The sequence below is a fragment of the Ascaphus truei genome, unplaced genomic scaffold (assembly GCF_040206685.1).
Source record: "Ascaphus truei isolate aAscTru1 unplaced genomic scaffold, aAscTru1.hap1 HAP1_SCAFFOLD_946, whole genome shotgun sequence".
Lineage (NCBI taxonomy): Eukaryota > Metazoa > Chordata > Amphibia > Anura > Ascaphidae > Ascaphus > Ascaphus truei.
The window spans coordinates 82,616-109,954 of record NW_027457285.1 but is presented as its reverse complement, the minus strand read 5'-3'; the positions used below and the strand labels follow the sequence as shown (position 1 = coordinate 109,954).

Sequence of the window (27,339 nt, the reverse complement as noted above, 5' to 3'; positions counted from 1 at the left end):
TTGGGGGGGGGAGAGAGCTTGGGGGGGGGAAGAGAGCGTGAGGGGGGGAGAGAGCTTGGGGGGGGAGAGAGCGTGAGGGGGGGAGAGAGCTTGGGGGGGGAGAGAGCGTGAGGGGGGGGAGAGAGCGTGAGGGGGGGAGAGAGCGTGAGGGGGGGGGGAGAGAGCGTGAGGGGGGGAGAGAGCGTGAGGGGGGGAGAGAGCGTGAGGGGGGGGAGAGAGCGTGAGGGGGGGGAGAGAGCGTGAGGGGGGGAGAGAGCGTGAGGGGGGGGAGAGAGCGTGAGGGGGGGAGAGAGCGTGAGGGGGGGAGAGAGCGTGAGGGGGGGAGAGAGCGTGAGGGGGGGAGAGAGCTTGGGGGGGGAGAGAGCTTGGGGGGGGAGAGAGCGTGAGGGGGGGAGAGAGCTTGAGGGGGGGAGAGAGCGTGAGGGGGGGAGAGAGCTTGGGGGGGGAGAGAGCGTGAGGGGGGGGGAGAGAGCGTGAGGGGGGAGAGAGCGTGAGGGGGGGGGAGAGAGCGTGAGGGGGGGAGAGAGCGTGAGGGGGGGAGAGAGCGTGAGGGGGGGGGGAGAGAGCGTGAGGGGGGGGAGAGAGCGTGAGGGGGGGGGAGAGCGTGAGGGGGGGGAGAGCGTGAGGGGGGGGAGAGCGTGAGGGGGGGGGAGAGCGTGAGGGGGGGGAGAGCGTGAGGGGGGGGAGAGCGTGAGGGGGGGGAGAGCGTGAGAGGGGGGGGAGAGCGTGAGAGGGGGGGAGAGCGTGAGAGGGGGGGAGCGTGAGGGGGGAGAGCGTGAGAGGGGGGGAGAGCGTGAGAGGGGGGGAGAGCGTGAGAGGGGGGGAGAGCGTGAGAGGGGGGGGAGAGCGTGAGAGGGGGGGAGAGCGTGAGGGGGGGGAGAGCGTGAGGGGGGGGAGAGCGTGAGGGGGGGAGAGTGAGGGGGGGAGAGAGTGTGAGGGGGGGAGAGAGTGTGAGGGGGGGAGAGCGTGAGAGGGGGGGGAGAGCGTGAGAGGGGGGAGAGCGTGAGAGGGGGGAGAGCGTGAGAGGGGGGGGAGAGCGTGAGAGGGGGGGAGAGCGTGAGAGGGGGGGAGAGCGTGAGAGGGGGGGAGAGCGTGAGAGGGGGGGGAGAGCGTGAGAGGGGGGGGAGAGCGTGAGGGGGGGAGAGCGTGAGGGGGGAGAGAGTGTGAGGGGGAGAGAGTGTGAGGGGGGGGAGAGAGTGTGAGGGGGGGGAGAGAGTGTGAGGGGGGGGGAGAGAGTGTGAGGGGGGGGAGAGAGTGTGAGGGGGGGAGAGAGCGTGAGGGGGGGGAGAGAGCGTGAGGGGGGGGAGAGAGCGTGAGGGGGGGGAGAGAGCGTGAGGGGGGGAGAGCGTGAGGGGGGGAGAGAGCGTGAGGGGGGGGAGAGAGCGTGAGGGGGGGGAGAGAGCGTGAGGGGGGGAGAGAGCGTGAGGGGGGGAGAGAGCGTGAGGGGGGGAGAGAGCGTGAGGGGGGGAGAGAGCGTGAGGGGGGGAGAGAGCGTGAGGGGGGGGAGAGAGCGTGAGGGGGGGGAGAGAGCGTGAGGGGGGGGAGAGAGCGTGAGGGGGGGGAGAGAGCGTGAGGGGGGGAGAGAGCGTGAGGGGGGGAGAGAGCGTGAGGGGGGGGAGAGAGCGTGAGGGGGGGGAGAGAGCGTGAGGGGGGGGAGAGAGCGTGAGGGGGGGGAGAGAGCGTGAGGGGGGGGAGAGAGCGTGAGGGGGGGGAGAGAGCGTGAGGGGGGGGAGAGAGCGTGAGGGGGGGGAGAGAGCGTGAGGGGGGGGAGAGAGCGTGAGGGGGGGGAGAGAGCGTGAGGGGGGGGAGAGAGCGTGAGGGGGGGGAGAGAGCGTGAGGGGGGGGGAGAGAGCGTGAGGGGGAGGGGAAAGAGCGTGAGGGGGGGGGAAGAGCGTGAGGGGGGGGAAGAGCGTGAGGGGGGGAAAGAGCGTGAGGGGGGGGAAAGAGCGTGAGGGGGGGAAGAGCGAGAGGGGGGGAAAGAGCGTGAGGGGGGGAAGAGCGTGGGGGGGAGGCGGGGGGGGAAAGAGCGTGAGGGGGGGAAGAGAGCGTGAGGGGGGGGGGAGAGAGCGTGGGGGGGAGAGCGTGGGGGGGAGAGCGTGGGGGGGGGTGGGAGAGCGTGAGGGGGGAGAGCGTGAGAGGGGGGGAGAGCGTGAGAGGGGGAGAGAGCGTGAGGGGGGGAGAGAGCGTGAGGGGGGGGGAGAGAGCGTGAGGGGGGGGAGAGAGCGTGAGGGGGGGGAGAGAGCGTGAGGGGGGGAGAGAGCGTGAGGGGGGGAGAGAGCGTGAGGGGGGGAGAGAGCGTGAGGGGGGGAGAGAGCGTGAGGGGGGGAGAGAGCGTGAGGGGGGGAGAGAGCGTGAGGGGGGGGAGAGAGCGTGAGGGGGGGGAGAGAGCGTGAGGGGGGGAGAGAGCGTGAGGGGGGGGAGAGAGCGTGAGGGGGGGGAGAGAGCGTGAGGGGGGGGAGAGAGCGTGAGGGGGGGGAGAGAGCGTGAGGGGGGGGAGAGAGCGTGAGGGGGGGGAGAGAGCGTGAGGGGGGGGAGAGAGCGTGAGGGGGGGGAGAGAGCGTGAGGGGGGGGAGAGAGCGTGAGGGGGGGAGAGAGCGTGAGGGGGGGGAGAGAGCGTGAGGGGGGGGAGAGAGCGTGAGGGGGGGGAGAGAGCGTGAGGGGGGGGAGAGAGCGTGAGGGGGGGGAGAGAGCGTGAGGGGGGGGAGAGAGCGTGAGGGGGGGGGAAGAGCGTGAGGGGGGGGAAAGAGCGTGAGGGGGGGGAAAGAGCGTGAGGGGGGGAAAGAGCGTGAGGGGGGGAAGAGCGTGAGGGGGGGAGAGCGAGAGGGGGGGAAAGAGCGTGAGGGGGGGAAAGAGCGTGGGGGGGGGGAAAGAGCGTGAGGGGGGAAGAGAGCGTGAGGGGGGGGGGGGAGAGAGCGTGGGGGGGAGAGCGTGGGGGGGAGAGCGTGGGGGGGGGGTGGGAGAGCGTGAGGGGGGGGAGAGCGTGAGAGGGGGGGAGAGCGTGAGAGGGGGGGAGAGCGTGAGAGGGGGGGAGAGCGTGAGAGGGGGGGGAGAGCGTGAGAGGGGGGGGGAGAGCGTGAGAGGGGGGGGAGAGCGTGAGAGGGGGGGGAGAGCGTGAGAGGGGGGGGAGAGCGTGAGAGGGGGGGGAGAGCGTGAGAGGGGGGGGGAGAGCGTGAGAGGGGGGGAGAGCGTGAGGGGGGGGGAGAGAGCGTGAGGGGGGGGGAGAGAGCGTGAGGGGGGGGGAGAGAGCGTGAGGGGGGGGGAGAGAGCGTGAGGGGGGGGAGAGAGCGTGAGGGGGGGGGAGAGAGCGTGAGGGGGGGGAGAGCGTGAGGGGGGGGGAGAGCGTGAGGGGGGGGAGAGCGTGAGGGGGGGGAGAGCGTGAGGGGGGGGAGAGCGTGAGGGGGGGGAGAGCGTGAGGGGGGGGGAGAGCGTGAGGGGGGGGAGAGCGTGAGGGGGGGGAGAGCGTGAGGGGGGGGGAGAGCGTGAGGGGGGGAGAGCGTGAGGGGGGGGGAGAGCGTGAGGGGGGGGGAGAGCGTGAGGGGGGGAGAGCGTGAGAGGGGGGGGAGAGCGTGAGAGGGGGGGAGAGCGTGAGAGGGGGGGAGAGCGTGAGAGGGGGGGGAGAGCGTGAGAGGGGGGGGAGAGCGTGAGAGGGGGGGAGAGCGTGAGAGGGGGGGAGAGCGTGAGGGGGGGGGAGAGCGTGAGGGGGGGGAGAGTGAGGGGGAGAGAGAGCGTGAGGGGGGGGAGAGAGTGTGAGGGGGGGAGAGCGTGAGAGGGGGGAGAGCGTGAGAGGGGGGGAGAGCGTGAGAGGGGGGGGAGAGCGTGAGAGGGGGGAGAGCGTGAGAGGGGGGGGGAGAGCGTGAGGGGGGGGAGAGCGTGAGGGGGAGAGAGAGAGTGTGAGGGGGGGAGAGAGTGTGAGGGGGGGAGAGAGTGTGAGGGGGGGAGAGAGTGTGAGGGGGGGGGGGAGAGAGTGTGAGGGGGGGGGAGAGAGTGTGAGGGGGGGGGAGAGAGTGTGAGGGGGGGGGAGAGTGTGAGGGGGGGGGGAGAGAGTGTGAGGGGGGGGGGAGAGAGTGTGAGGGGGGGGAGAGAGTGTGAGGGGGGGGAGAGAGTGTGAGGGGGGGGAGAGAGTGTGAGGGGGGGGAGAGAGTGTGAGGGGGGGGAGAGAGTGTGAGGGGGGGGAGAGAGTGTGAGGGGGGGGAGAGAGCGTGAGGGGGGGGAGAGAGCGTGAGGGGGGGGAGAGAGCGTGAGGGGGGGGAGAGAGCGTGAGGGGGGGAGAGAGCGTGAGGGGGGGAGAGAGCGTGAGGGGGGGAGAGAGCGTGAGGGGGGGGAGAGAGCGTGAGGGGGGGGAGAGAGCGTGAGGGGGGGGAGAGAGCGTGAGGGGGGGGAGAGAGCGTGAGGGGGGGGAGAGAGCGTGAGGGGGGGGAGAGAGCGTGAGGGGGGGGAGAGAGCGTGAGGGGGGGGAGAGAGCGTGAGGGGGGGGAGAGAGCGTGAGGGGGGGGAGAGAGCGTGAGGGGGGGGAGAGAGCGTGAGGGGGGGGAGAGAGCGTGAGGGGGGGGAGAGAGCGTGAGGGGGGGGAGAGAGCGTGAGGGGGGGGAGAGAGCGTGAGGGGGGGGAGAGAGCGTGAGGGGGGGAGAGAGCGTGAGGGGGGGGAGAGAGCGTGAGGGGGGGGAGAGAGCGTGAGGGGGGGGAGAGAGCGTGAGGGGGGGGAGAGAGCGTGAGGGGGGGGAGAGAGCGTGAGGGGGGGGAGAGAGCGTGAGGGGTGGGAGAGAGCGTGAGGGGTGGGAGAGAGCGTGAGGGGGGGGAGAGAGCGTGAGGGGGGGAGAGAGCGTGAGGGGGGGAGAGAGCGTGAGGGGGGGAGAGAGCGTGAGGGGGGGAGAGAGCGTGAGGGGGGGGAGAGAGCGTGAGGGGGGGGAGAGAGCGTGAGGGGGGGGAGAGAGCGTGAGGGGGGGAGAGAGCGTGAGGGGGGGGAGAGAGCGTGAGGGGGGGGAGAGAGCGTGAGGGGGGGGAGAGAGCGTGAGGGGGGGGAGAGAGCGTGAGGGGGGGGAGAGAGCGTGAGAGGGGGGAGAGAGCGTGAGGGGGGGGAGAGAGCGTGAGGGGGGGGAGAGAGCGTGAGGGGGGGGAGAGAGCGTGAGGGGGGGGAGAGAGCGTGAGGGGGGGGAGAGAGCGTGAGGGGGGGGAGAGAGCGTGAGGGGGGGGAGAGAGCGTGAGGGGGGGGAGAGAGCGTGAGGGGGGGAGAGAGCGTGAGGGGGGGGAGAGAGCGTGAGGGGGGGGAGAGAGCGTGAGGGGGGGGAGAGAGCGTGAGGGGGGGGAGAGAGCGTGAGGGGGGGGAGAGAGCGTGAGGGGGGGGAGAGAGCGTGAGGGGGGGGAGAGAGCGTGAGGGGGGGGAGAGAGCGTGAGGGGGGGGAGAGAGCGTGAGGGGGGGGAGAGAGCGTGAGGGGGGGGAGAGAGCGTGAGGGGGGGGGAGAGAGCGTGAGGGGGGGGGAGAGAGCGTGAGGGGGGGGAGAGAGCGTGAGGGGGGGAGAGAGCGTGAGGGGGGGGAGAGAGCGTGAGGGGGGGGAGAGAGCGTGAGGGGGGGGAGAGAGCGTGAGGGGGGGGGGAGAGCGTGAGGGGGGGGGAGAGAGCGTGAGGGGGGGGAGAGAGCGTGAGGGGGGGGAGAGAGCGTGAGGGGGGGGAGAGAGCGTGAGGGGGGGGAGAGAGCGTGAGGGGGGGGGAGAGAGCGTGAGGGGGGGGAGAGAGCGTGAGGGGGGGGGGAGAGAGCGTGAGGGGGGGGGGGAGAGAGCGTGAGGGGGGGGGGAGAGAGCGTGAGGGGGGGGGGAGAGAGCGTGAGGGGGGGGAGAGAGCGTGAGGGGGGGGAGAGAGCGTGAGGGGGGGGAGAGCGTGAGGGGGGAGAGAGCGTGAGGGGGGAGAGAGCGTGAGGGGGGGAAAGAGCGTGGGGGGGGAAAAGAGCGTGGGGGGGGGAAGAGAGCGTGAGGGGGGGAAGAGAGCGTGAGGGGGGGGAGAGAGCGTGGGGGGGGGGAGAGAGTGTGAGGGGGTCGGGGGGAGAGTGTGAGGGGGGGGAGAGAGCGTGAGGGGGGAGAGAGCGTGAGGGGGGGGAGAGCGTGAGGGGGGAGAGAGCGTGAGGGGGGAGAGAGCGTGAGGGGGGAGAGAGCGTGAGGGGGGAGAGAGCGTGAGGGGGGAGAGAGCGTGAGGGGGGGAGAGAGCTTGGGGGGGGAGAGAGCTTGGGGGGGGAGAGAGCGTGAGGGGGGAGAGAGCGTGAGGGGGGGGAGAGAGCGTGAGGGGGGGGAGAAAGCGTGAGGGGGGGGAGAGAGCGTGAGGGGGGGGAGAGAGCGTGAGGGGGGGAGAAAGCGTGAGGGGGGGAGAAAGCGTGAGGGGGGGAGAAAGCGTGAGGGGGGGAGAAAGCGTGAGGGGGGGGAGAGAGCGTGAGGGGGGGGAGAAAGCGTGAGGGGGCGGGGAGAGTGTGAGGGGGGTGGGGAAAGAGTGTGAGGGGGCGGGGAGAGTGTGAGGGGGGCGGGAGAGAGTGTGAGGGGGGCGGGAGAGAGTGTGAGGGGGGCGGGAGAGAGTGTGAGGGGGCGGGAGAGAGTGTGAGGGGGGAGAGCGTGAGGAGGGGGAGAGAGCGTGAGGGGGGGGGAGAGAGCGTGAGGGGGGGGGGGAGAGAGCGTGAGGGGGGGGGAGAGAGCGTGAGGGGGGGAGAGAGCGTGAGGGGGGGAGAGAGCGTGAGGGGGGGGAAAGAGCGTGAGGGGGGGGAAAGAGCGTGAGGGGGGGGGAAAGAGCGTGAGGGGGGGAAAGAGCGTGAGGGGGGGGAAAGAGCGTGAGGGGGGGGAAAGAGCGTGAGGGGAAAAAGAGCGTGAGGGGAAAAAGAGCGTGAGGGGGGAAAGAGCGTGAGGGGGGGGGGAGAGAGCGTGAGGGGGGGAAAGAGCGTGAGGGGGGAGAGAGCGTGTGGGGGGGGAGAGAGCGTGAGGGGGGGGAGAGAGAGTGAGGGGGGGGAGAGAGAGTGAGGGGGGGGGAGAGAGAGTGAGGGGGGGGGAGAGAGAGTGAGGGGGGGAGAGAGCGTGAGGGGGGGGAGAGAGCGTGAGGGGGGGGGGAAGAGCGTGAGGGGGGGGGGGGGGGAGAGCGTGAGGGGGGGGAGAGAGCGTGAGGGGGGGGGGGAGAGAGGACACCTGACCTCTCCCGAAGACGTCCAGCACCGCCTCCACCAGGCCCAGCACGTAGACGCCGCACGCGAACACGTTGGCGAGATAGAACATGAGGCCGATACTGCCGCCAAACTCCGGCCCGAGAGTGCGCGAGATCATAACTGCGAGAGCGTCAAGGAGAAGAGACCGCCGAGGTGAGGGGGGGGGGGGGGGGATCTGCCCTTCCATGGGGCGAGAGAAGGGGGGGGGGTGATCTGCCCTTCCATGGGGCGAGAGAGGGGGGGTGATCTGCCCTTCCATGGGGCGAGAGAGGGGGGGGTGATCTGCTCTTCCATGAGGCGAGAGGGGGGGGGGGTGATCTGCCCTTCCATGAGGCGAGAGGGGGGGTGATCTGCCCTTCCATGGGGCGAGAGGGGGGGGGTGATCTGCCCTTCCATGGGGCGAGAGGGGGGGGGGGTGATCTGCCTTTCCATGGGGCGAGAGGGGGGGGGGGGTGATCTGCCCTTTCATGAGGCGAGAGGGGGGGGGTGATCTGCCCTTCCATGGGGCGAGAGGGGGGGGTGATCTGCCCTTCCATGGGGCGAGAGGGGGGGGGTGATCTGCCCTTCCATGGGGCGAGAGGGGGGGGTGATCTGCCCTTCCATGGGGCAAGGGGGGGGGTGATCTGCCCTTCCATGGGGCGACAGGGGGGGGGGGGGGGTGATCTGCCCTTCCATGGGGCGACAGGGGGGGGGGGGGTGATCTGCCCTTCCATGGGGCGACAGGGGGGGGGGGGGTGATCTGCCCTTCCATGGGGCGAGAGGGGGGGGGTGATCTGCCCTTCCATGAGGCGAGAGGGGGGGGTTGATCTGCCCTTCCATGGGGCGAGAGGGGGGGGGGTGATCTGCCCTTCCATGGGGCGAGAGGGGGGGGTGATCTGCCCTTCCATGGGGCGACAGGGGGGGGGTGATCTGCCCTTCCATGGGGCGACAGGGGGGGGGGTGATCTGCCCTTCCATGGGGCGACAGGGGGGGGGGGTGATCTGCCCTTCCATGGGGCGACAGGGGGGGGGGGTGATCTGCCCTTCCATGGGGCGAGAGGGGGGGGGTGATCTGCCCTTCCATGGGGCGAGAGGGGGGGGGTGATCTGCCCTTCCATGGGGCGACAGGGGGGGGGGTGATCTGCCCTTCCATGGGGCGACAGGGGGGGGGTGATCTGCCCTTCCATGGGGCGACAGGGGGGGGGGGGGTGATCTGCCCTTCCATGAGGCGAGAGGGGGGGGTGATCTGCCCTTCCATGGGGCAAGAGGGGGGGGTGATCTGCCCTTCCATGGGCGAGAGGGGGGGAGTGATCTGCCCTTCCATGGGGCGAGAGTGGGGGAGTGATCTGCCCTTCCATGGGGCGAGAGGGGGGGAGTGATCTGCCCTTCCATGGGGCGAGAGGGGGGGAGTGATCTGCCCTTCCATGGGGCGAGAGGGGGGGAGTGATCTGCCCTTCCATGGGGCGAGAGGGGGGGGGTGATCTGCCCTTCCATGACCCTCGTGCCCTCCTAATGACCTCACACCCCCTGCCTCGGAGATGACATGCTTATGACCCCCACCCGGCCTCCGATGAACCCCCACCCAGCCTGCGATGAACCCCCACCCAGCCTGCGATGAACCTCCCACCCAGCCTCCGATGAACCCCCACCCGGCCTCCGATGAACCCCCACCCGGCCTCCGATGAACCCCCACCCGGCCTCCGATGAACCCCCACCCGGCCTCCGATGAACCCCCACCCAGCCTCCGATGAACCCCCACCCAGCCTCCGATGAACCCCCACCCAGCCTCCGATGAACCCCCACCCAGCCTCCGATGAACCCCCACCCAGCCTCCGATGAACCCCCACCCAGCCTCCGATGAACCCCCACCCAGCCTCCGATGAACCCCCACCCAGCCTCCGATGAACCCCCACCCAGCCTCCGATGAACCCCCACCCAGCCTCCGATGAACCCCCACCCAGCCTCCGATGAACCCCCACCCAGCCTCCGATGAACCCCCACCCAGCCTCCGATGAACCCCCACCCAGCCTCCGATGAACCCCCAGCCAGCCTCCGATGAGCCCCCACCCGGCCTCCGATGAACCCCCACCCGGCCTCCGATGAACCCCCACATCACCTCCACCCCGGCCTGTGTTGACTCCCCGGCCTCTGATGATGACCCTCCCCCCCCCCCCCCTCCCGGTTGCTGATAACCTGATGCCCCCATCCCAAGTGATGTGACGGGGGGGGGGGGGTTTCGGGGTGCAGGGATGTGACGGGGGGATTTCAGGGCGCAGGGATGTGACGGGGAATTTCAGGGCGCAGGTATGTGACGGGGGGATTTCGGGGCGCAGGGATGTGACGGGGGAATTTCGGGGCGCAGGGATGTGACGGGGGGGTTTCGGGGCGCAGGGATGTGACGGGGGGATTTCGGGGCGCAGGGATGTGACGGGGGTTTCGGGGCGCAGGGATGTGGCGGGGGGTTTCGGGGCGCAGGGATGTGGCGGGGGGTTTCGGGGCGCAGGGATGTGACAGGGGGTTTCGGGGCGCAGGGATGTGACGGGGGGGTTTCGGGGCGCAGGGATGTGATGGGGGGTTTCGGGGCGCAGGGATACGGGGGGGGGTTTCGGGGCGCAGGGATGTGACGGGGGTATTTCGGGGCGCAGGGATGTGACGGGGGGATTTCGGGGTGCAAGCATGTGACGGGGGATTCCGGGGCGCAGGGCTGTGACGGTGGATTCCGGGGCGCAGGGATGTGACGGGGGGATTTCGGGGCGCAGGGATGTGACGGGGGATTCCGGGGCGCAGGGATGTGACGGGGGATTCCGGGGCGCAGGGATGTGACGGGGGGTTTCGGGGCGCAGGGATGTGACGGGGGGGTTTCGGGGCGCAGGGATGTGACGGGGGGGTTTCGGGGCGCAGGGATGTGACGGGGGAATTTCAGGGCGCAGGGATGTGACGGGGGAATTTCGGGGCGCAGGGATGTGACGGGGGGGTTTCGGGGCGCAGGGATGTGACGGGGGGGTTTCGGGGCGCAGGGATGTGACGGGGGGGATTTCGGGGCGCAGGGATGTGACGGGGGGATTTCGGGGCGCAGGGATTTGACGGGTTTTTTCGGGGCGCAGGGATGTGACGGGGGATTTCGGGGCGCAGGGATGTGACGGGGGATTTCGGGACGCAGGGATTTGACGGGTTTTTTCGGGGCGCAGGGATGTGACGGGGGGTTCCGGGGCGCAGGGATGTGACGGGGGGATTTCGGGGCGCAGGGATGTGACGGGGGGTTTCGGGGCGCAGGGATGTGACGGGGGGATTTCGGGGCGCAGGGATGTGACGGGGGGATTTCGGGGCGCAGGGATGTGACGGGGGATTTCGGGGCACAGGGATGTGACGGGCGATTTCGGGGGCGCAGGGATGTGACGGGGGATTTCGGGGCGCAGGGATGTGACGGGGGGATTTCGGGGCGCAGGGATGTGACGGGGGATTTCGGGGCGCAGGGATGTGACGGGGGGTTTTGGGGCGCAGGGATGTGACGGGGATTTCGGGGCGCAGGGATGTGACGGGGGATTTCGGGGCGCAGGGATGTGACGGGGGATTTCGGGGTGCAGGATACAGTAGGCCCCGCCCCCCTGGACGGCCCCGTTGGTGGAGATGGCGCAGACGCTGAGCACCGTGAGACAGATAATGAAGTAAGCCACGAACAGCATGAGCAGCGTCTGCAGGAGTCCGCGTGGCCTACCACGAAACCTGCGGCCGGGAGACAGGAACGGGAAAGTGAGCCGAGAGACAGAGAGAGCGCCACGCAGAGAGACAGAGAGAGCGCCACGCCGAGAGACAGAGAGAGCGCCACGCCGAGAGACAGAGAGCGCCACGCCGAGAGACAGAGAGCGCGCGCCACGCCGAGAGACAGAGAGCGCGCGCCACGCCGAGAGACAGGGAGCGCGCCACGCGAGAGACAGAGAGAGCGCCACGCCGAGAGACAGAGAGACAGAGAGCGCCACGCCGAGAGACAGAGAGAGCGCCACGCCGAGAGACAGAGCGAGCGCCACGCCGAGAGACAGAGAGCGCCACGCCGAGAGACAGAGAGCACCACGCTGAAAGACAGAGAGAGCGCCACGCCGAGAGACAGAGAGAGCGCCACGCCGAGAGACAGGGAGCGCGCCACGCCGAGAGGACAGAGAGAGCGCCACGCCGAGAGACAGAGAGAGCACCACGCCGAGAGACAGAGAGAGCACCACGCCGAGAGACAGAGAGACAGAGAGAGCGCCACGCCGAGAGACAGAGAGCGAGCGCCACGCCGAGAGACAGAGAGCGCCACGCCGAGAGACAGAGAGCGCCACGCCGAGAGACAGAGAGACAGAGAGAGAGCGCCACGCCGAGAGACAGAGAGAGCGCCACGCCGAAAGACAGAGAGCGCCACGCCGAAGAGACAGAGAGAGCGCGCCACGCCGAGAGACAGAGAGAGAGCGCCACGCCGAGAGACAGAGAGAGCACGCCACGCCGAGAGACAGAGAGAGCGCCACGCCGAGAGACAGAGAGAGCGCGCCACGCCGAGAGACAGAGAGAGCGCCACGCCGAGAGACAGAGAGAGCGCCACGCCGAGAGACAGAGAGACAGAGAGCGCCACGCCGAGAGACAGAGAGAGCGCCACGCCGAGAGACAGAGCGAGCGCCACGCCGAGAGACAGAGAGCGCCACGCCGAGAGACAGAGAGAGCGCCACGCCGAGAGACAGAGAGAGCGCCACGCCGAGAGACAGAGAGAGCGCCACGCCGAGAGACAGAGAGACAGAGAGAGCGCCACGCCGAGAGACAGAGAGCGAGCGCCACGCCGAGAGACAGAGAGCGCCACGCCGAGAGACAGAGAGCGCCACGCCGAGAGACAGAGAGACAGAGAGCGCCACGCCGAGAGACAGAGAGAGCGCCACGCCGAGAGACAGAGCGAGCGCCACGCCGAGAGACAGAGAGCGCCACGCCGAGAGACAGAGAGAGCGCCACGCGAGAGACAGAGAGAGCGCCACGCCGAGAGACAGAGAGAGCGCCACGCCGAGAGACAGAGAGAGCGCCACGCCGAGAGACAGAGAGCGAGCGCCACGCCGAGAGACAGAGAGAGCGCCACGCCGAGAGACAGAGAGCGAGCGCCACGCCGAGAGACAGAGAGCGCCACGCCGAGAGACAGAGAGACAGAGAGCGCCACGCCGAGAGACAGAGAGAGCGCCACGCCGAGAGACAGAGCGAGCGCCACGCCGAGAGACAGAGAGAGCGCGCCACGCCGAGAGACAGAGAGAGCGCCACGCCGAGAGACAGAGAGAGCGCGCCACGCCGAGAGACAGAGAGAGCGCCACGCCGAGAGACAGAGAGAGCGCCACGCCGAGAGACAGAGAGACAGAGAGCGCCACGCCGAGAGACAGAGAGAGCGCCACGCCGAGAGACAGAGCGAGCGCCACGCCGAGAGACAGAGAGCGCCACGCCGAGAGACAGAGAGAGCGCCACGCCGAGAGACAGAGAGAGCGCCACGCCGAGAGACAGAGAGAGCGCCACGCCGAGAGACAGAGAGACAGAGAGAGCGCCACGCCGAGAGACAGAGAGCGAGCGCCACGCCGAGAGACAGAGAGCGCCACGCCGAGAGACAGAGAGCGCGCGCCACGCCGAGAGACAGAGAGAGCGCCACGCCGAGAGACAGAGAGAGCGCGCCACGCCGAGAGACAGAGAGAGCGCCACGCCGAGAGACAGAGAGAGCGCCACGCCGAGAGACAGAGAGACAGAGAGCGCCACGCCGAGAGACAGAGAGAGCGCCACGCCGAGAGACAGAGCGAGCGCCACGCCGAGAGACAGAGAGCGCCACGCCGAGAGACAGAGAGAGCGCCACGCCGAGAGACAGAGAGAGCGCCACGCCGAGAGACAGAGAGAGCGCCACGCCGAGAGACAGAGAGAGCGCCACGCCGAGAGACAGAGAGCGAGCGCCACGCCGAGAGACAGAGAGAGCGCCACGCCGAGAGACAGAGAGCGAGCGCCACGCCGAGAGACAGAGAGCGCCACGCCGAGAGACAGAGCGAGCGCCACGCCGAGAGACAGAGAGAGCGCCACGCCGAGAGACAGAGAGAGCGCCACGCCGAGAGACAGAGAGACAGAGAGAGCGCCACGCCGAGAGACAGAGAGAGCGCCACGCCGAGAGACAGAGAGACAGAGAGAGCGCCACGCCGAGAGACAGAGAGCGAGCGCCACGCCGAGAGACAGAGAGCGCCACGCCGAGAGACAGAGAGCGCGCGCCACGCCGAGAGACAGAGAGAGCGCCACGCCGAGAGACAGAGAGAGCGCGCCACGCCGAGAGACAGAGAGAGCGCCACGCCGAGAGACAGAGAGAGCGCCACGCCGAGAGACAGAGAGACAGAGAGCGCCACGCCGAGAGACAGAGAGAGGCGCCACGCCGAGAGACAGAGCGAGCGCCACGCCGAGAGACAGAGAGAGCGCCACGCCGAGAGACAGAGAGAGCGAAACGCCGAGAGACAGAGAGCGCCACGCCGAGAGACAGAGAGCGCCACGCCGAGAGACAGAGAGCGCCACGCCGAGAGACAGAGAGAGCGCCACGCCGAGAGACAGAGAGAGCGCCACGCCGAGAGACAGAGAGCGAGCGCCACGCCGAGAGACAGAGAGAGCGCCACGCCGAGAGACAGAGAGCGAGCGCCACGCCGAGAGACAGAGAGCGCCACGCCGAGAGACAGAGAGAGCGCCACGCCGAGAGACAGAGAGAGCGCCACGCCGAGAGACAGAGAGAGCGAAACGCCGAGAGACAGAGAGCGCCACGCCGAGAGACAGAGAGCGCCACGCCGAGAGACAGAGAGCGCCACGCCGAGAGAGAGAGAGCGCCACGCCGAGAGACAGAGAGAGCGCCACGCCGAGAGACAGAGAGAGCGCCACGCCGAGAGACAGAGAGAGCGCCACGCCGAGAGACAGAGAGAGCGCCACGCCGAGAGACAGAGAGAGCGCCACGCCGAGAGACAGAGAGAGCGCCACGCCGAGAGACAGAGAGCGAGCGCCACGCCGAGAGACAGAGAGCGCCACGCCGAGAGACAGAGAGCGCCACGCCGAGAGACAGAGAGCGAGCGCCACGCCGAGAGACAGAGAGAGCGCCACGCCGAGAGACAGAGAGCGCCACGCGAGAGACAGAGAGCGCGCCACGCCGAGAGACAGAGAGAGAGCGCCACGCCGAGAGACAGAGAGCGCCACGCCGAGAAACAGAGAGCGCGCCACGCCGAGAGAGAGAGAGAGCGCCACCCAGACAGAGAGCGCCACCCAGACAGAGCGCCACGCAGAGACAGCGCCACGCAGAGACAGCGCCACGCAGACAGAGAGCGCCACGCAGAGAGAGAGCGCCACGCAGAGAGAGAGCGCCACGCAGAGAGAGAGCGCCACCCAGACAGAGAGCGCCACCCAGACAGAGAGCGCCACCCAGACAGAGAGCGCCACCCAGACAGAGAGCGCCACCCAGACAGAGAGCGCCACCCAGACAGAGAGCGCCACCCAGACAGAGAGCGCCACCCAGACAGAGAGCGCCACCCAGACAGAGAGCGCCACCCAGACAGAGAGCGCCACGCAGAGAGAGAGCGCCACGCAGAGAGAGAGCGCCACGCAGACAGAGAGCGCCACGCAGAGAGAGAGCGCCACGCAGAGAGAGAGCGCCACGCAGACAGAGTGCGCCACGCAGAGAGAGAGCGCCACGCAGACAGAGAGCGCCACGCAGAGAGCGCCACGCAGACAGAGAGCGCCACGCAGAGAGCGCCACGCAGAGAGCGCCACGCAGACAGAGTGTGCCACGCAGACAGAGTGTGCCACGCAGACAGAGTGTGCCACGCAGAGCGCCACGGCCGGTTCCCACCTATCCTCATGAAGACCACGATGCTGAACATGGAGAGAACGGTCGGCACCACAACGCCAAAGAAGGTGGAGAGCTTGCGGGGGGCGGGGCCGGCGCAGGGGGCGGAGCCATGTGGGGGGGTGTCTGCCCTGCAGGGCTCGGATCCCGGGGGCCCGAGGGAGCCATCGGAGACACTGAACAGGCGGTAATGCAGCAGGGGGGAGTTCTCCGAGATCATCACTGGGGGGGGGAGAGAGAGAGAGACGGGGGGGGGGGAGAGAGAGACGGGGGGGGGGGAGAGAGAGACGGGGGGGGGAGAGAGAGACGGGGGGGAGAGAGAGACGGGGGGGGAGAGAGAGACGGGGGGGAGAGAGAGACGGGGGGAGAGAGAGACGGGGGGGAGAGGGAGGAGAGAGAGACGTGGGGGGGAGAGGGAGGAGAGAGAGAGACGTGGGGGGGGAGGGAGGAGGGAGAAACGTGGGGGGGGAGGGAGGAGAGAGAAACGTGGGGGGGGAGGGAGGAGAGAGAGGCGGGGGAGGGAGGGAGAAGAGAGAGGCGTGGGGGGGGGAGGAGAGACATGGGGGGGAGGGTGGAGAGAGAGACGTGGGGGGGGAGGGAGGAGAGAGAAACGTGGGGGGAGGGAGGAGAGAGAGACGTGGGGGGAGGGAGGAGAGAGAGACGTGGGGGGGGAGGGAGGAGAGAGAGACGTCGGGGGGGAGGGAGGAGAGAGAGACGTGGGGGGGAGGGAGGAGAGAGAAACCATGGGGGGAGGGAGGAGAGAGAAACGGGTATAATATTATATATAATGCAGCAGGGGGGCTGTCTGAGGTCATTATACACACACACAGTGACACACACACAGTTGTGACACACACACACACACACTGTGTGACACACACACACACACACACTGTGTCACACACACACACACACACTGTGTGACACACACACACACACACTGTGTGACACACACACACACTGTGTGACACACACACACACTGTGTGACACACACACTGTGTGACACACACACTGTGTGACACACACACTGTGTGACACACACTGTGTGACACACACATACACACACTGTGTGACACACACTGTGTGACACACACACACACACACACACACACACACAGTGACACACACACACACACAGTGACACCACACACACACACACAGTGACACACACACACACACACAGTGACACACACACACACACACAGTGACACACACACACACACACAGTGACACACACACACACACACACACACACACACAGTGACACACACACACACACACACAGTGACACACACACACACACACACAGTGACACACACACACACACACACACACAGTGACACACACACAGTGACACACACACACAGTGACACACACACACACAGTGACACACACACACACAGTGACACACACACACAGTGACACACACACACAGTGACACACACACACAGTGACACACACACACAGTGACACACACACACAGTGACACACACACACAGTGACACACACACACAGTGACACACACACACACACAGTGACACACACACACACACACACAGTGACACACACACACACAGTGACACACACACACACACAGTGACACACACACACACAGTGACACACACACACAGTGACACACACACACAGTGACACACACACAGTGACACACACACAGTGACACACACACAGTGACACACACACACAGTGACACACACACAGTGACACACACACAGTGACACACACACTGTCTCCGTCACCGCGGTCACATCGCGTTATTAAGGGGGGAGAGTGATGTGAGGTGCAGGGGGGGGAGAGTGATGTGAGGTGCAGGGGGGGGAGAGTGATGTGAGGTGCAGGGGGGGGGAGAGTGATGTGAGGTGCAGGGGGGGAGAGATGTGTGATGCAGGGGGGGGGAGAGATGTGTGATGCAGGGGGAGGAGAGTGATGTGAGGTTGCAGGGGGGGGAGAGAGTGATGTGAGGTGCAGGGGGGGACAGTGATGTGAGGTGCAGAGGGGGGAGAGTGATGTGAGGTGCAGGGGGGGAGGAAAGTGATGTGAGGTGCAGGGGGGGAGAGAGTGATGTGAGGTGCAGGGGGGGGAGAGTGATGTGAGGTGCAGGGGGGAGAGATGTGTGATGCAGGGGGGGAGAGATGTGTGATGCAGGGGGGGAGAGTGATGTGAGGTGCAGGGGGGGGGAGTGATGTGAGGTGCAGGGGGGGGAGAGTGATGTGAGGTGCAGGGGGGGGGAGAGTGATGTGAGGTGCAGGGGGAGGAGAGTGATGTGAGGTGCAGGGGGGGAGAGAGTGATGTGAGGTGCAGGGGGGGACAGTGATGTGAGGTGCAGAGGGGGAGAGTGTTGTGAGGTGCAGGGGGAGGAGAGTGATGTGAGGTGCAGGGGGGGAGAGAGTGATGTGAGGTGCAGGGGGGAGAGTGATGTGAGGTGCAGGGGGGAGAGTGATGTGAGGTGCAGGGGGGGAGTGATGTGAGGTGCAGGAGGGGGAAGAGATGTGAAGTGCAGGGGGGGAGAGTGGTGTGAGGTGCAGGGGGGGGGGAGTGGTGTGAGGTGCAGGGGGGGGAGAGTGGTGTGAGGTGCAGGGGGGGGAGAGTGATGTGAGGTGCAGGGGGGGAGAGTGATGTGAGGTGCAGGGGGGGAGAGTGATGTGAGGTGCAGGGGGGGGAGAGTGATGTGAGGTGCAGGGGGGGGGAGAGTGATGTGAGGTGCAGAGGGGGAGAGTGATGTGAGGTGCAGGGGGAGGAGAGTGATGTGAGGTGCAGGGGGAGGAGAGTGATTGTGAGGTGCAGGGGGGAGAGAGTGATGTGAGGTGCAGGGGGGGGAGAGTGATGTGAGGTGCAGGGGGGGAGAGTGATGTGAGGTGCAGGGGGGGGAGTGATGTGAGGTGCAGGGGGGGGAAGAGATGTGAAGTGCAGGGGGGGAGAGTGATGTGAGGTGCAGGGGGGGAGAGTGATGTGAGGTGCAGGGGGGGGAGAGTGACGTGAGGTGCAGGGAGGGAGAGTGATGTGAGGTGCAGGGGGAGAGTGATGTGAGGTGCAGGGGGGGAGAGTGACGTGAGGTGCAGGGAGGGAGAGTGATGTGAGGTGCAGGGGGGGGAGAGTGATGTGAGGTGCAGGGGGGGGAGAGTGACGTGAGGTGCAGGGAGGGAGAGTGATGTGAGGTGCAGGGGGGGAGAGTGACGTGAGGTGCAGGGGGGGGAGAGTGACGTGAGGTGCAGGGAGGAGAGTGATGTGAGGTGCAGGGGGGAGAGAGTGATGTGAGGTGCAGGGGGGAGAGAGTGATGTGAGGTGCAGGGGGGGGACAGTGATGTGAGGTGCAGGGGGGGGACAGTGATGTGAGGTGCAGGGGGGGAGAGTGATGTGAGGTGCAGGGGGGGAGAGTGGTGTGAGGTGCAGGGGGGGGGAGAGAGTGATGTGAGGTGCAGGGGGGGAGAGTGGTGTGAGGTGCAGGGGGGGAGAGTGGTGTGAGGTGCAGGGGGGGAGAGTGGTGTGAGGTGCAGGGGGGGGAGAGTGGTGTGAGGTGCAGGGGGGGAGAGTGGTGTGAGGTGCAGGGGGGGAGAGTGATATACACACTATATAGAGATACACATTATTAAACACACACACTATATAGAGATACACATTATTACACACACTATATAGAGATACACATTATTACACACACTATATAGAGATACACATTATTACACACACTATATAGAGATACACATTATTACACACACTATATAGAGATACACATTATTACACACACTATATAGAGATACACATTATTACACACACACTATATAGAAATACACATTATTATACACACACTATATAGAGATACACATTATTATACACACACTATATAGAGATACACATTATTACACACACACACACACACACACACTATATAGAGATACACATTATTATACACACACTATAGAGATACACATTATTACACACAGTGAGAGTGATGTGAGGTGCAGGGGGAGGAGAGTGATGTGAGGTGCAGGGGGGAGAGAGTGATGTGAGGTGCAGGGGGGGGGAGAGTGATGTGAGGTGCAGGGGGGGAGAGATGTGTGATGCAGGGGGGGAGAGATGTGTGATGCAGGGGGGAGAGTGATGTGAGGTGCAGGGGGGGGAGTGATGTGAGGTGCAGGGGGGGGAGAGTGATGTGAGGTGCAGGGGGGGGGAGAGTGATGTGAGGTGCAGGGGGAGGAGAGTGATGTGAGGTGCAGGGGGGGAGAGAGTGATGTGAGGTGCAGAGGGGGAGAGTGATGTGAGGTGCAGGGGGAGGAGAGTGATGTGAGGTGCAGGGGGGGGAGAGAGTGATGTGAGGTGCAGGGGGGGGAGAGTGATGTGAGGTGCAGGGGGGAGAGTGATGTGAGGTGCAGGGGGGGGAGTGATGTGAGGTGCAGGAGGGGGAAGAGATGTGAAGTGCAGGGGGGGAGAGTGGTGTGAGGTGCAGGGGGGGGGAGTGGTGTGAGGTGCAGGGGGGGGAGAGTGGTGTGAGGTGCAGGGGGGGGAGAGTGATGTGAGGTGCAGGGGGGAGAGTGATGTGAGGTGCAGGGGGGGGAGAGTGATGTGAGGTGCAGGGGGGGGGAGAGTGATGTGAGGTGCAGAGGGGGAGAGTGATGTGAGGTGCAGGGGGAGGAGAGTGATGTGAGGTGCAGGGGGAGGAGAGTGATGTGAGGTGCAGGGGGGGAGAGAGTGATGTGAGGTGCAGGGGGGGGGAGAGTGATGTGAGGTGCAGGGGGGAGAGTGATGTGAGGTGCAGGGGGGGGAGTGATGTGAGGTGCAGGGGGGGGAAGAGATGTGAAGTGCAGGGGGGGAGAGTGATGTGAGGTGCAGGGGGGGAGAGTGATGTGAGGTGCAGGGGGGGGAGAGTGACGTGAGGTGCAGGGAGGGAGAGTGATGTGAGGTGCAGGGGGAGAGTGATGTGAGGTGCAGGGGGGGAGAGTGACGTGAGGTGCAGGGAGGGAGAGTGATGTGAGGTGCAGGGGGGGAGAGTGATGTGAGGTGCAGGGGGGGGAGAGTGACGTGAGGTGCAGGAGGGAGAGTGATGTGAGGTGCAGGGGGGGGAGAGTGATGTGAGGTGCAGGGGGGGGAGAGTGATGTGAGGTGCAGGGGGGGAGAGTGATGTGAGGTGCAGGAGGGGGGGTGATGTGAGGTGCAGGGAGGGGGAGAGTGATGTGAGGTGCAGGGGGGGGAGAGTGATGTGAGGTGCAGGGGGGGGAGAGTGACGTGAGGTGCAGGGGGGGGGAGTGACGTGAGGTGCAGGGGGGGGGAGAGTGACGTGAGGTGCAGGGGGGGGAGAGTGACGTGAGTGCAGGGGGGGGGAGAGTGACGTGAGGTGCAGGGGGGGTAGAGTGACGTGAGGTGCAGGGAGGAGAGTGATGTGAGGTGCAGGGGGGAGAGAGTGATGTGAGGTGCAGGGGGGGGACAGTGATGTGAGGTGCAGGGGGGGGGACAGTGATGTGAGGTGCAGGGGGGGAGAGTGATGTGAGGTGCAGGGAGGGAGAGTGGTGTGAGGTGCAGGGGGGGAGAGAGTGATGTGAGGTGCAGGGGGGGAGAGTGGTGTGAGGTGCAGGGGGGGAGAGTGGTGTGAGGTGCAGGGGGGGGAGAGTGGTGTGAGGTGCAGGGGGGGAGAGTGGTGTGAGGTGCAGGGGGGGAGAGTGGTGTGAGGTGCAGGGGGGGGAGAGTGATATACACACTATATAGAGATACACATTATTAAACACACACACTATATAGAGATACACATTATTACACACACTATATAGAGATACACATTATTACACACACTATATAGAGATACACATTATTACACACACTATATAGAGATACACATTATTACACACACTATATAGAGATACACATTATTACACACACTATATAGAGATACACATTACTACACACACACTATATAGAAATACACATTATTATACACACACTATATAGAGATACACATTATTATACACACACTATATAGAGATACACATTATTACACACACACACACACACACTATATAGAGATACACATTATTATACACACACTATATAGAGATACACATTATTACACACACTATATAGAGATACACATTATTACACACACACTAAATAGAGATACACATTATTATACACACACTATATAGAGATACACATTATTACACACACTATATAGAGATACACATTATTACACACACACACTATATAGAGATACACATTATTACACACACACTATATAGAGATACACATTATTACACACACTATATAGAGATACACATTATTACACACACTATATAGAGATACACATTATTACACACACACACACACACACACTATATAGAGATACACATTATTACACACACTATATAGAGATACACATTAATACACACACACACTATATAGAGATACACATTATTACACACACTATATAGAGATACTCATTATTACACACACACACTATATAGAGATACACATTATTACACACACACTATATAGAGATACACATTATTACACACACACTATATAGAGATACACATTATTACACACACACTATATAGAGATACACATTATTACACACACACTATATAGAGATACACATTATTATACACACACTATATAGAGATACACATTATTACACACACACACTATATAGAGATACACATTATTACACACACACACTATATAGAGATACACATTATTATACACACACTATATAGAGATACACATTATTACACACACTATAAGAGATACACATATTACACACACTATATAGAGATACACATTATTACACACACTATATAGAGATACTCATTATTACACACACTATATAGAGATACTCATTATTACACACACACACTATATAGAGATACACATTATTACACACACACTATATAGAGATACACATTATTACACACACACACACACACACTATATAGAGATACACATTATTACACACACTATATAGAGATACACATTATTACACACACACACTATATAGAGATACACATTATTACACACACACACTATATAGAGATACACATTATTATACACACTATATAGAGATACACATTATTACACACACTATATAGAGATACACATTATTACACACACTATATAGAGATACACATTATTACACACACACTATATAGAGATACACATTATTACACACACACTATATAGAGATACACATTATTACACACACACACTATATAGAGATACACATTATTATACACACACTATATAGAGATACACATTATTATACACACACTATATAGAGATACACATTATTGACACACACACACTATAGAGATACACATTATTATACACACTATATAGAGATACACATTATCACACACACTATATAGAGATACACATTATTACACACACACACACACACACTATATAGAGATACACATTATTACACACACTATATAGAGATACACATTATTACACACACTATATAGAGATACACATTATTACACACACTATATAGAGATACACATTATTATACACACACTATATAGAGATACACATTATTATACACACACTATATAGAGATACACATATTATACACCACACTATATAGAGATACACATTATTACACACACACACTATATAGAGATACACATTATTACACACACACTATATAGAGATACACATTATTATACACACACACTATATAGAGATACACATTATTACACACACTATATAGAGATACACATTATTACACCACACACACACACTATATAGAGATACACATTATTACACACACTATATAGAGATACACATTATTACACACACTATATAGAGATACACATTATTACACACACACACTATATAGAGATACACATTATTACACACACACACACACTATATATAGAGATACACATTATTACAACACACACTAGAGATACACATTAATACACACACACTATATAGAGATACACATTATTACACACACTATATAGAGATACACATTATTACACACACTATATAGAGATACACATTATTACACACACACTATATAGAGATACACATTATTACACACACACTATATAGGAATACACATTATTACACACACACACTATATAGAGATACACATTATTACACACACACTATATAGAGATACACATTATTACACACACACACTATATAGAGATACACATTATTACACACACACACTATATAGAGATACACATTATTACACACACACACTATATAGAGATACACATTATTACACACACACACACACACACTATATAGAGATACACATTAATACACACACACTATATAGAGATACACATTATTACACCACACTATATAGAGATACACATTATTACACACACTATATAGAGATACACATTATTACACACACACTATATAGAGATACACATTATTACACACACACTATATAGAGATACACATTATTACACACACACACTATATAAGAGATACACATTAATACACACACACTATATAGAGATACACATTATTACACACACACTATATAGAGATACACATTATTACACACACTATATAGAGATACACATTATTACACACACACTATATAGAGATACACATTATTACACACACAACACACACACACACACTATATAGAGATACACATTATTACACACACACACTATATAGAGATACACATTATTACACACACTATATAGAGATACACATTATTACACACACACTATATAGAGATACACATTATTACACACACACACTATATAGAGATACACATTAATACACACACTATATAGAGATACACATTATTACACACACACTATATAGAGATACACATTATTACACACACTATATAGAGATACACATTATTACACACACACTATATAGAGATACACATTATTACACACACACTATATAGAGATACACATTATTACACACACTATATAGAGATACACATTATTACACACACACACTATATAGAGATACACATTATTCACACACTATATAGAGATACACATTATTACACACACTATATAGAGATACACATTATTACACACACTATATAGAGATACACAATTATTACACACACTATATAGAGATACACATTATTACACACACTATATAGAGATACACATTATTACACACACTATATAGAGATACACACCCTGCAGTCAGCACAGAGCAGCCTCCCTTCAGCGCTGCCACCCAACTGGCCCTCCCCCTCCCCCTGCGTCCCCCCCTTGCCCCCTCCTCCCCCCCCCCGATCAGCTGACAGATCATGTGCCCTCCCCCCTCTCACTGAGTACTGTGCCCTCCCCCCTCTCACTGAGTACTGTGCCCTCCCCCTCTCACTGAGTACTGTGCCCTCCCCCTCTCACTGAGTACTGTGCCCTCCCCCTCTCACTGAGTACTGTGCCTCCCCCCTCTCACTGAGTACTGTGCCCTCCCCCCTCTCACTGAGTACTGTGCCCTCCCCCTCTCACTGAGTACTGTGCCCTCCCCCTCTCACTGAGTACTGTGCCCTCCCCCTCTCACTGAGTACTGTGCCCTCCCCCCTCACTGAATACTGTGCCCTCCCCCTCTCACTGAGTACTGTGCCCTCCCCCTCTCACTGAGTACTGTGCCCTCCCCCTCTCACTGAATACTGTGCCATCCCCCCTCTCACTGAGTACTGTGCCTCCCCCTCTCACTGAGTACTGGGCCCTCCCCCTCTCACTGAGTACTGTGCCCTCCCCCCTCTCACTGAGTACTGTGCCCTCCCCCCTCACTGAGTACTGTGCCCTCCCCCTCTCACTGAGTACTGTGCCCTCCCCCTCTCACTGAGTACTGTGCCCTCCCCCTCTCACTGAGTACTGTGCCCTCCCCCCTCTCACTGAGTACTGTGCCCTCCCCCTCTCACTGAGTACTGTGCCCTCCCCCCTCACTGAATACTGTGCCCTCCCCCCTCTCACTGAGTACTGTGCCCTCCCCCCTCTCACTGAGTACTGTGCCCTCCCCCTCTCACTGAGTACTGTGCCCTCCCCCTCTCACTGAGTACTGTGCCCTCCCCCTCTCACTGAGTACTGTGCCCTCCCCCCTCTCACTGAGTACTGTGCCCTCCCCCTCTCACTGAATACTGTACCCTCCCCCCTCTCACTGAGTACTGTGCCCTCCCCCTCTCACTGAGTACTGTGCCCTCCCCCCTCTCACTGAGTACTGTGCCCTCCCCCCTCTCACTGAGTACTGTGCCCTCCCCCCTCTCACTGAGTACTGTGCCCTCCCCCCTCTCACTGAGTACTGTGCCCTCCCCCTCCCCCTCTCACTGAGTACTGTGCCCTCCCCCTCTCACTGAGTACTGTGCCCTCAACCCTCTCACTGAGTACTGTGCCCTCCCCCCTCTCACTGAGTACTGTGCCCTCCCCCTCTCACTGAGTACTGTGCCCTCCCCCTCTCACTGAGTACTGTGCCCTCCCCTCTCACTGAGTACTGTGCCCTCCCCCTCTCACTGAGTACTGTGCCCTCCCCCCTCTCACTGAGTACTGTGCCCTCCCCCTCTCACTGAGTACTGTGCCCTCCCCCTCTCACTGAGTACTGTGCCCTCCCCCCTCTCACTGAGTACTGTGCCTCCCCCCTCTCACTGAGTACTGGGCCCTCCCCCTCTCACTGAGTACTGTGCCCTCCCCCTCTCACTGAGTACTGTGCCCTCCCCTCTCACTGAGTACTGTGCCCTCCCCCTCTCACTGAGTACTGTGCCCTCCCCCCTCTCACTGAGTACTGTGCCCTCCCCCCTCTCACTGAGTACTGTGCCCTCCTCTCTCACTGAGTACTGTGCCCTCCCCCTCTCACTGAGTACTGTGCCCTCCCCTCTCACTGAGTACTGTGCCCTCCCCCCTCTCACTGAGTACTGTGCCCTCCCCCCTCACTGAGTACTGTGCCCTCCCCCTCTCACTGAGTACTGTGCCCTCCCCCCTCACTGAGTACTGTGCCCTCCCCCTCTCACTGAGTACTGTGCCCTCCCCCTCTCACTGAGTACTGTGCCCTCCCCCTCTCACTGAGTACTGTGCCCTCCCCCTCTCACTGAGTACTGTGCCCTCCCCCCTCTCACTGAGTACTGTGCCCTCCCCCCTCCCACTGAGTACTGTGCCCTCCCCCTCTCACTGAGTACTGTGTCCTCCCCCTCTCACTGAGTACTGTGCCCTCCCCCTCTCACTGAGTACTGTGCCCTCCCCCCTCACTGAGTACTGTACCCTCCCCCCTCTCACTGAGTACTGTGCCCTCCCCACTCTCACTGAGTACTGTGCCCTCCCCCTCTCACTGAGTACTGTGCCCTCCCCCTCTCACTGAGTACTTTGCCCTCCCCCCTCTCACTGAGTACTGTGCCCTCCCCCTCTCACTGAGTACTGTGCCCTCCCCCCTCTCACTGAGTACTGTGCCCTCCCCCTCCCCCTCTCACTGAGTACTGTGCCCTCCCCCTCTCACTGAGTACTGTGCCCTCAACCCTCTCACTGAGTACTGTGCCCTCCCCCCTCTCACTGAGTACTGTGCCCTCCCCCTCTCACTGAGTACTGTGCCCTCCCCCTCTCACTGAGTACTGTGCCCTCCCCCTCTCACTGAGTACTGTGCCCTCCCCTCTCACTGAGTACTGTGCCCTCCCCCTCTCACTGAGTACTGTGCCCTCCCCCCTCTCACTGAGTACTGTGCCCTCCCCCTCTCACTGAGTACTGTGCCCTCCCCCTCTCACTGAGTACTGTGCCCTCCCCCCTCTCACTGAGTACTGTGCCTCCCCCCTCTCACTGAGTACTGGGCCCTCCCCCTCTCACTGAGTACTGTGCCCTCCCCCTCTCACTGAGTACTGTGCCCTCCCCTCTCACTGAGTACTGTGCCCTCCCCCTCTCACTGAGTACTGTGCCCTCCCCCTCTCACTGAGTACTGTGCCCTCCCCCCTCTCACTGAGTACTGTGCCCTCCTCTCTCACTGAGTACTGTGCCCTCCCCCTCTCACTGAGTACTGTGCCCTCCCCTCTCACTGAGTACTGTGCCCTCCCCCCTCTCACTGAGTACTGTGCCCTCCCCCCTCACTGAGTACTGTGCCCTCCCCCTCTCACTGAGTACTGTGCCCTCCCCCCTCACTGAGTACTGTGCCCTCCCCCTCTCACTGAGTACTGTGCCCTCCCCCTCTCACTGAGTACTGTGCCCTCCCCCTCTCACTGAGTACTGTGCCCTCCCCCTCTCACTGAGTACTGTGCCCTCCCCCCTCTCACTGAGTACTGTGCCCTCCCCCCTCCACTGAGTACTGTGCCCTCCCCCTCTCACTGAGTACTGTGTCCTCCCCCTCTCACTGAGTACTGTGCCCTCCCCCTCTCACTGAGTACTGTGCCCTCCCCCCTCAC

The 27,339-nt window shown here is 61.8% G+C and overlaps 1 protein-coding gene across 1 annotated transcript in view; it reads right to left on the bottom strand.

Moving 5' to 3' along the window:
• SLC12A9 (solute carrier family 12 member 9) overlaps positions 1 to 24,160 on the bottom strand; it is a 42,364-nt gene extending 18,204 nt beyond the window's left edge. The window contains 5 exon segments of the mRNA XM_075585132.1: positions 7,157 to 7,288; positions 10,736 to 10,852; positions 10,855 to 10,869; positions 14,996 to 15,214; positions 24,136 to 24,160. Coding sequence (XP_075441247.1) covers positions 7,157 to 7,288; positions 10,736 to 10,852; positions 10,855 to 10,869; positions 14,996 to 15,212 — 481 coding nt within the window. The 5' untranslated portion in view covers positions 15,213 to 15,214; positions 24,136 to 24,160.
• Positions 24,161 to 27,339: the final 3,179 nt, after the last annotated feature.